The 9,177-nt window shown below is 51.4% G+C and overlaps 1 protein-coding gene across 1 annotated transcript; it reads right to left on the bottom strand.

Annotated features, from left to right (window-relative positions):
• Window positions 1-4,131: 4,131 nt before the first annotated feature.
• Window positions 4,132-5,907, bottom strand: Rps15 (ribosomal protein S15). The gene is made up of 4 exons (XM_020170728.2): window positions 5,838-5,907; window positions 5,407-5,492; window positions 4,368-4,602; window positions 4,132-4,281 (listed from the first exon to the last, which is right to left on the bottom strand). The coding sequence occupies exons 1-4, from the start codon at window positions 5,838-5,840 to the stop codon at window positions 4,168-4,170; spliced, it is 438 nt and encodes a 145-aa protein (XP_020026317.1). The 5' UTR covers window positions 5,841-5,907; the 3' UTR covers window positions 4,132-4,167.
• Between the last annotated feature and the right edge of the window lie 3,270 nt (window positions 5,908-9,177).

The following is a 9,177-nucleotide window of genomic DNA, read 5'->3' as shown; positions in this document are numbered from 1 at the left end:
GAAGGAGGCGGGAGGGGTCACTTGGCGAGGACAGGGAGGGGCTCCTGTCGGGAGGGCAAAGGAGGGGGTCTTGGGGACCTCGCTCGGGCCGGGTGGCGCGAGTGAAAGATGAAAGGACGGAGACCCGCGTGGGAAGACAGGGGCAAGGATCCGATGGGCTCGGAGGACCTTATAGTTGGGAGTCCACAGTGGGCAGAAGGGTACCACCGAGGATGGGGGCCCAGAGAGGTTTGGTGTCGCCCCACGGCGAGTTTGAGTCTGGGAGAGGCAGAGAGGCCTGCGGTCCTGCGGCCGCGGTTGTCTGTGCGCGTGGATGCCCACTGGGCAGAAGCTTAGGCACCGTATGAATCCGCCCATGCCCAAGCGGGCGCTCAAGTTCATTAGTCATTCAGCAAACATTTGCTGCATTCCAAGTGTGTCAGGCTCGAAGCCGGTCTCTGGACATGGAGGATAGGGGTCATGCTGCGCGGTAAACATTCAGCGAGTCATCTGAACGTTTATCAAGCACTTACTGTGTGCCGACCCCTGTACAATGAGCAAAACAATCAAGACAGAAAAGTGGCAATGAGAGGACTACTTTGGCGGGTGGCCAGCGCCAAGCAGCAGGGCGGGGAAGGGAGCGCAGAGGGAGCTGCTGAGAAAGGCAGTTAAATAGTGGTGTTGGGGGAAATGTTCAGCGGCACACTGGAGCCACGCGGAGGACTTGGGCTTTTTATACACGGGAGGTGGGAGCCATGGAGGGCTATGGATAGAACAGGGACCCTAGCCCCACTGCGTGTGCTCAAAGGTGCCTCTTAGCAGCTGCTTGGAGAACAGGGCAGAGACCAGGGTTGGATGCTGGGGACCTATGACAGGAAGGATGATTGGAGGAATGAGGAGGGTGGATGATGGAGATGAATACTGGGGCAGGAAGATTGGGGCCATGGAGGGGGTGTCACTCTGACCAGTGTTAAATCCTAAGAAAGCAAAGAACATGCAGTCAGACAAGAAAGGGGGAGGGCACTACCTCAGCAGGGACACCAAGGACAGGTCTCTGCAGCAGTGCTAGAAACTGAACCATGAAGAAATGGATGAACCCATCAGCAAAAGGGCACTTCTGACAGAGGACACAAACCATGTGAACGCCAGGAGGGCTACGCGCTGGTGGCTTACACCTGTAAATCCTACCTACTCAGGAGGCAGAGGTCAGAAGGATCTCGGTTCCAAGCCGACCACGGCAAATAGTTGAGACCCTATCTTGAAAAACCCTTCACAAAAACAGAGGGGGAGGAGAGAAGGGAGGGAAAAAAAAAAAAAAAAAAAAAAGCCTGGGAGGGAGGGCTGGCAGTGACTGGAGTGGTAGAACACCTATCTAGCAAGCATGAGGCCCTGAGTTTAAACCCCAGTACCACCAAAAATACAAAAGGCTGGGAGGGAGCAAGCAGCCGTCCTAGGCTATACAGGACTCAGGTGCTTAGAGAATTCAGGGGCTGAAAACTCGTTCTGAACTGATGCCCAGGTGGGAGCACTGGATGTGGACAGCTGGCAGGGATGAATCAATGTTAGGAATGGGACCTGAAGGTTTGGGGGCTAGAGTCCAAAGGAGCCAGATTCAATTACCCCTTTGTAATTAACCAAGCCTCCTTCCTGCCCCTCCCCAGAAATGCTCCTGGTATCCTTCGAAGGTTGGCACAAGCTGATCCCAGGACATCACATTCCCAGTAGTGGTGCTGGGGATGGAACCCAGGGTCTATGACACGCTAGGCAAGGGCTCTACCACTGAGCCACAGACAGGCCTTTGATGGGCCTCATTTGGAACCTGGCACACACAACCACACCGCACCCCAACACAATGTCTTTTTGCTTCTATTGGCATCAGACCCAGGGGACTTGTGGTGACCAGCTAGAAAGGTCCCAGGGAAGCGAGGCAGGTGACGTTCACCCTGGAAGATCTGTATAGATACTAAATTCTGTATAGATACTAAATCCAACTTCTGCAGTGTAGGGGGCTGTGCACTCTGCTGCAGATGTATGGTAGAGCAAAGCACCATAGACACAAAAAGGAGTGTGTACATGTGCACATGCTGGGCACTGGTGGCTCACATCTGTAATCCTAGCTACTTGGAAAGTTGAGAAGAGGATTATGACTACAGGCCAGGGCCAGCCCAGGAAAATAGTTCGTAAGACCCCATCTCTAAAAAATAACCAGACCAAAATGGACTGGAGGTGTAAAGAGCACCTACTTTATAAGTGTAAAACCCCAAGTTCAAACCCCAGTCTCATGAAACACACAAAAACCCCACAAATGAGTGCACAAGCTATGCCAGCAAAATTTGCTTGCAAAAGCAGGCAGTAGGGAAGCTTGAATGGAGACACACCCCAGGGGAAGCTTCAGCCTTCCCTCCACCAACACCAGGGACTGGCCCTTGAATTTCATTCCACCATGGACCTGTCTCAAAATCACCTGTTTACATGGTGCCTTTTGCTCCTGCAAGTGGTCTAAGTAGCTCAAAATCTCTGGCTATGTTTTACTTACTTTGGCTTTTTTTTTTCCTTTGTGGCACAAGGGTTTGAACTCAGTCTCATGCTTGCTAGGCAGGCACTCTTCCTCTTGAGCCACTCTGCCAGTCCTTGTGATCAGCTTTTTGGGATAGGGTCTTGCAAACTATTTGCACCAGGCTGGCTCCCACCGTGATCCTTCTGACCTCTGCTTTGAGTAGCTAGGATTACAGGCCTGAGTCACCCTCGACTGGTTATTTTGGCTTTCTGGGTCTAACTATGTAGCCCAGGCTAACCTTAAATTCCTCCTCTGCCTGAGTGCTGAGATTATAGGTATGAAGCTCAGTGCTAGAGTGCTTGTCATTCCTAGCACCACAAAAACTCAGTCCTTACCTACAAAAGACCTCCCCTGCCTTTTGCAGTATTTCTGACGTGAAATACTGCTGTTTCTAAAACCTCAGCCATTCCATTTTAAATCTAAGGACAACCTAGATTAAAACAAGCCCTCCATACCCTCTTTCCTCCTCCCTTTCTTCTCGCTATCAAAGCAGCTGTGCCTTTCCAGGGCTTCTCCTGACCATGTCTTGCCCTGCCTAGTCACACTGTAGCTCCCACAACTCTTCATAGTTGGCTGGAGCCCACAAAAACATGTTCAAATCACCAGGCTGCAGGTCAGTGCCCTCCATCATTTACTTGCCCACATTCTGTGCCAGTTGCTTGGGTTTACAAATGCCACAGCTCATCCATATCCACACCACTACAGGCAATCTTTCCTTCACTACATTTTTTCCCAGCCAGAAATCTTGTCCTTTAATCCTATTTGATTTCATCCACTCAGCAGCAAATGAAGGTGATACATCAGAACCCAGAGATGGTTGGCTGCCACTGAAAGGGCCCCTCCACACCTACCTCATCACACACCTGGCTGTATCTCCCCAACCCCCATGCCCCCCATTTTAGGTCTGCAGGACCAAGGTGCAGGCCTGGCCACCTGCACCACTCAGATGAACCTTCAGTTGGTATCAAGGCCAGTATTTTTCCCTTTCCCACTTGCTTAGATTAAAAATTGGGTGTCATCAATTTTCTCCACTAAATGCTGCCTGGACAGTGCCACCCATCCAGAGGCACCCCCAATTTTGTCTTATCCCCCCTACACAGCATCCCATGCACCTATGCCTTTCCCTTAGAGGAGGTATCTCATCATGAACACAAAGGAGAACATAGCTAGAAACCAACAGGGATGGTGTGACTCAACACACTGGACACCAAGAGATACCATGTAAAAGAGCACCCTGAGGACTCTGGGAGGCTGGGGTCACAAAAGTCTTCCTCCCATTACTACAGCAACCCCAATTGGAGGTCCTAGGGCCAGTGGAGAGCACTGTGCCTAGAAGGTGCCACCTCTAGGTGAGTTGGGAACATCCAAAAAGCACCAGAGGGCTTGTGGCTGACTGTGGCAGAAGTGTAAGGGCAGGCAAGTTTGACCAGGGTGATGTGGCTGTAAGGCACCAAGGCAAGAAACCAAAGAGTGCTCACTGCCTAGCACTCACCATGTCTTGTGCCTGACCTCAGCCCGAGCACACTACGGACCAGGGATGACAAGGACACCTCCTCCCTCCACACACACACACAGGCACCAAGGAAGCACTCAGGGACAGAGACACATGTGCCTTTTATTGACTGTGCAGGCTACTTGAGAGGGATGAAACGGGAGGAGTGAGTGGCCCCGATGCCAGGCCGGCCGTGCTTCACAGGCTTGTAGGTGATGGAGAACTCGCCCAGGTAGTGGCCAATCATTTCAGGCTGTGAAGGCCAAGAGCACAACTGGGTGTCAAGGACCCGGGATAACAGCAACCCACCACTTGCCCAGCCCAGTACCCCTCACACACCTTGATTTCCACCTGGTTGAAGGTCTTGCCATTGTACACCCCGACCATGCTGCCCACCATCTCAGGCAGGATGATCATGTCCCGCAGATGTGTCTTTACCACCTCCGGCTTCTCCATGGGCGGTGCTTCCTTCTTGGCTTTGCGGAGGCGCTTCAGAAGGGAATGTTGCTTGCGGCGCAGGCCCCGGTTCAGCCGCCTCCGCTGCCGGGCACTGTACAGCTGCATCAGCTGCTCACTGTTGGAGAGGGCGCCTTGAAGACCATATATATGGGTGGCTCAGACACCCACCCTACCCAGGGGAGAAAACGGAAGCCTGGACCTCCAAGGTTGCACTTAAGTCTGTATCATCCTGACAGTTCTCCCCACATCGCACCAAAAGCACTGGACATGCCAAGGCCAAGTGGCTCAGTTTTGGAGCAAAGTCCTCCAAAGATTCCAGAAGAGTCGTGGTGTTTGACTCATTGATAGAACAGGTGTTTAGCATGCCAGAGGCCCTGGGTTCCATCCCTAGCAAGGGAGCTCCTCAATGCTGGCTATTCTCCAGCTGACACCAGGTCCTGGCCGGTCTCCCTTCCCGCCTAGACAAAATGATTGTCGCCCACTTGCACTTGTGGCTGGTTTTAAAAAAACCCATCCTTGCCTAGGAAGAATCCAGAGTCGGCCAGGTCTTCCAGACCGAGGTCTATCACCCCCCGCCCGTCTTTACAGCACACGTGGGTTAAACGTGTGGTCTACATCTCCAAACAGTTGGAGAAACGCCAGAAGTGGCCCAAACCTATAATCGTAGCTGTTCAGAAAGCTGAGATCGGGAGAATAGCGGTTCGAGGCCAGGCTGAGCAAATAGTTCGTGAGACGCCCTCATCTCCAAAAATAAGCAAATAATGGACTGGAGGCGTGGCTCAAGCGGTAGAGCGTCTGCTCTGCAAAACCTAAGCCCTGAGTTCAAACCCCAGTCCCAAGCCCCAAAAAAAGGTACACAAGCCGCCGCTGTCCTTCGTGCTAACCAGGGAGCCCCCCACACCTCCGCCGTGCCCCTTACTAGGACATGTCCAGAAGCTGGTCGAGGTCCACGCCGCGGTAGGTGAACTTGCGGAAGGTCCGCTTCTTCTTCTGCTCCACTTCCGCCTGCGCGACGGCGGGCTGGGGGTGAGCAGGAGCCCAAGACCCAACCCCCAGATCCAGGGCGGTCCCAGAACTCCTGGCCCCAAAGCCCGTGGGGAGATACTACCCCGAGAACCTCACAAGGAGCGCACGCGGTCCGGGCTACGCGGACTCGACAGGGACATGCGAGCCAGACGGGCCTTCTCCAAAGCCAAGGGTCCCGACACCCACTAGGCCCGCCCCACACCCCCATCTGGACCCGTGGAGAGGGTTGCCGCAGGAACAGGGCCTGATCCCGACCCCCACGGAACAGCCAGGGTTTGGATGGCGTCGGATAGTCCTGCCACAGGCGCGCAGACCAGAACTCACCATCTTGCCTACTCGTCGGAAAAGACCGTACTTCTGGTGTCAGCGCAATTATCGCGAGGCCGCCTGCAGGTCCCGCCCCTAAGCTGTACGCACCCTTCCGCCTTTCTGGAACTGATGCGCTCCCCCTGCTGTTCGGAGGACCGAGCGCAGGCAGCGGAGGTCAAAGGCTGCTTAGGGTCTGCACAGCCCCTTCCAGAACGCGGGGATTTTTCTTATGTGGCTGCTACTTTCTGAGCCTCAGTACGTGCTCTGTAATCTACGTAACAGCACCCACCTCAACAATTATTTATGGATCGCCTACTGTTTGCCAGCAGGTGTGATTTGGGTTTCTAGGCTCACTGGGAGAGGTAGAGCTAACAGAAGGGGAAGGGATGGGATCCTGACTTCCCTGAAAAGAACCAGTCAGGCTTTAATAGACATAAAATTAAATAACTTAAAGTTAACAACTTAAATAACTTCAAGTTAATAAACAATGGATGGCTTGAGTTTTTGAAGTACAAAAGTTATCTTTAGTAAGAATAATAGGGGGTGAGGGTTGTAGAGCTCAGTGGTAGGCGCTTGCCTAAGCATGCTCAAGGTACTGGGTTCAATCCCCAGCACACCAAAAAAAAAAAAAAAACACTAAAAAACTAAAAAAGAATTAGGGGAAGTCGCCCACACCTATAGCCTAGATACTGGGGAAGCTAAGGCAGGGAGGACCGCTGCAGCTCAGGGCCAGCTTGGGCATAACAAGATCACATTATAAAAAGGGGAGGAGTGGGGACCTGGGGGCGTGGCTCAAGTGATAAAGGGCCTGTCTAACAAGCAGAAGCCCTGAGTTCAAACCCCTCAAGAAAAAAAAAAAAAAACCCCTCAAGAAAAAAAAAAAAGACCAAAAATACTATTATGACCCAGCAAATCCACTGCTGGGTATGTGCCCAGAATTGAAAGCAGGGATTTACACAGATACACCATGTTCACAGCAGCACAATTCCCTACAGCCAAAAGATGGATACAGCCTGTGTCCATGTACAGATGAGTGGACATACACAAAGTGGTCATCTACATTAGAACATCACCCAGCCATGAACAGAGCATGGCTCTGACATATGCTACAACACTGAGGGACTTTGAGAACACAGTGCACAGTGAGAGCAGACACAAAAGGCTGCTCTCACTGTGCAGATTTGACTGTTCTGGATAAGAAACATCCAGAACAGTCAAATTCAAGGACAGGAAGTAAACTTGTGGGTGCCAGGGGCTGGGGGAAGGGCTAAGGTGGCTGCTTATGGGGACCAGACTTCCCTTTGGGGTGATGCAATGTTCTGGAACTAGATAGTATTTTAATGGAGACAAGTGGGAAGTTCTGGAGATGAATGGTACACTGCAATGTGAATGTGTTCTCTACTTAAACTGACTGAAGGTGGATGGGTGCCAGTGGTTCATGCCTCAGGATGCAGAGATCAGGAGGATCGAGGTTCAAAGCTAGCCCTGGCAAATAGTTCCCAAGACTCTATCTCAAAAAAACCCATCACAAAAAAGGGCTGGTAGAGTGGCTCAAGTTGTAGGCTCTGAGAGCAGGGGGGAGAAATGACCCAAACAATGTATTGCACATGTGAATAAAAAAAAAAAAAAGGCGTAGGCTCTGAGTTGAAGCCCCAGTACTAGAAAGAAAAAAAAAAAAAAAAAAGACTGGAGGTGGAATTTAGTGGGAGGCAAAAAGTTGTTCCCCAGTAAGAAAAATTAGTAAGACAGTAAATTTCAAGTGCATTTTACTGATTTTATTTTGAGACAGGGTCTTGCTATGTAGACCAGGCTGCCCTGTTAGGAGGGAGGCATCTAGGACAGAGAACAGTACAAAGGCCCCAAGGTAGGGATCTGGATGCTGCTCAAAGGAAAGGCCAGTACCTTCTCCATCTGACTGTATGGTGCCTCAGTTTCCCTGTGAGTGAAGCTGGGACCCTGTGCTTTTGGTGGCTGGTTGTCTCATCCAGCACAGGTCAGGATACACAGAAGGGCCCAATAAATGTTTAGGAATTTATTAATGTAAAAGAAATGTCCAGACAAGGAATTGGGGAAAACTGGGAAGTTAAGTAGTTCCCAACAGGGTCCTCTAGCTAGGTGCTGGAGGGAGCCAGCTCCTGACCTCTGGCTCCAAAGCTCAGCCTGTGTGAAAACTCCCCAGAACCCATGGGGACTACTGAACCTGATGGCCCTTCAAGAAAGCTGAGCAATCGGGGTTGGGGATTTAGCTCAGTGGAAGGGCGCTTGCCTGGCAAGTGTAAGGCCCTGAGTTCGGTCCCCAGCACCGAAAAAAAAAAAAAAAGGAAAAAATAGAAAAAAAAAAGCAAAACAAAAAAGACAAAAAAAAAAAAAAAAAGAAAGCTGAGCAATTCCACAATTCCTGAGCAAGGGAGTGGGGGGGAGGCGGGGGGGGGAGGGGAGAATTTAACTCTTCCCAGGAGAACCATACCCAGGGACACCCAAGTGCCTGTGTCAGAAGCCTGCAGTCACTGTCAACTACAAGCATTGTGGCTCTTGACGCTGTCCTGAGAGCTCTTGCCAGCTGGAAACTTGATTTCTGCACAGCACTCCTTTGCTAGGAGACTGTCCGTAGTTGTACAGGACATCATTCCTACTCGTGGAAGCACATAACTACTTCCCACTGCTCCATCAGACCCCCGCCCTCTTGTGTACTGGGGGCAGCAGCAGCTGAGACTGTGGGGGCACTTAGGTGTGGGGTGGCAAATCTGGACAGCTCATACCAGCAGGTACAAGAGACACCCCTTTCCTTAGCTCACTCCAAACCAAGTGGAATCTTCCCTGTCCCCAAAATATGATTGGGGCTGAGTGTTTCTGGCTGTACTATCCATTTTCAAGATTGATACACTGTAGGTACCAGTATATTTGGGACTTTTTTGACCCTTGCTACATTTTAAAACCTTTTAATGTGATCTCTCTTCTAGAGTAGGGTGCTAGTCATTCCACCAGATATCCCCCTTTCTCATACACAGAACCTGTGATGCCAGTTGTGAAAGATGTGATTAAAGACCCTTGTTTGGAGAAATGGCTGATACTAGAGCTGCAGCTTACAGGAACCCAGCCCTTGCAGTGCCACAGTGCAGGAGCTGCGGGGCTCAGGCCACCATAACCCACATCCAGAGACACTTTGAGCAGCCAATGATGTCCTTCCATTCACACCTGCCAGAAGCCCCAGAACCCAAGGCCTATGTAGGAATGGGTCCCTAGACCTTGCCTCTGTCCACCAAGTCCACAAGCAAGGCCAGGGCGTGTCTGGGTTCCAGATTTTTCCCTGGCATAAGAGGGGGAACACTGGGAGGCCATGGAGAGAAAGAACAGA

The sequence above is a fragment of the Castor canadensis genome, chromosome 14, assembly GCF_047511655.1.
Source record: "Castor canadensis chromosome 14, mCasCan1.hap1v2, whole genome shotgun sequence".
Classification (NCBI taxonomy): domain Eukaryota; kingdom Metazoa; phylum Chordata; class Mammalia; order Rodentia; family Castoridae; genus Castor; species Castor canadensis.
This window is presented reverse-complemented; position numbering and strand designations above follow the sequence as displayed.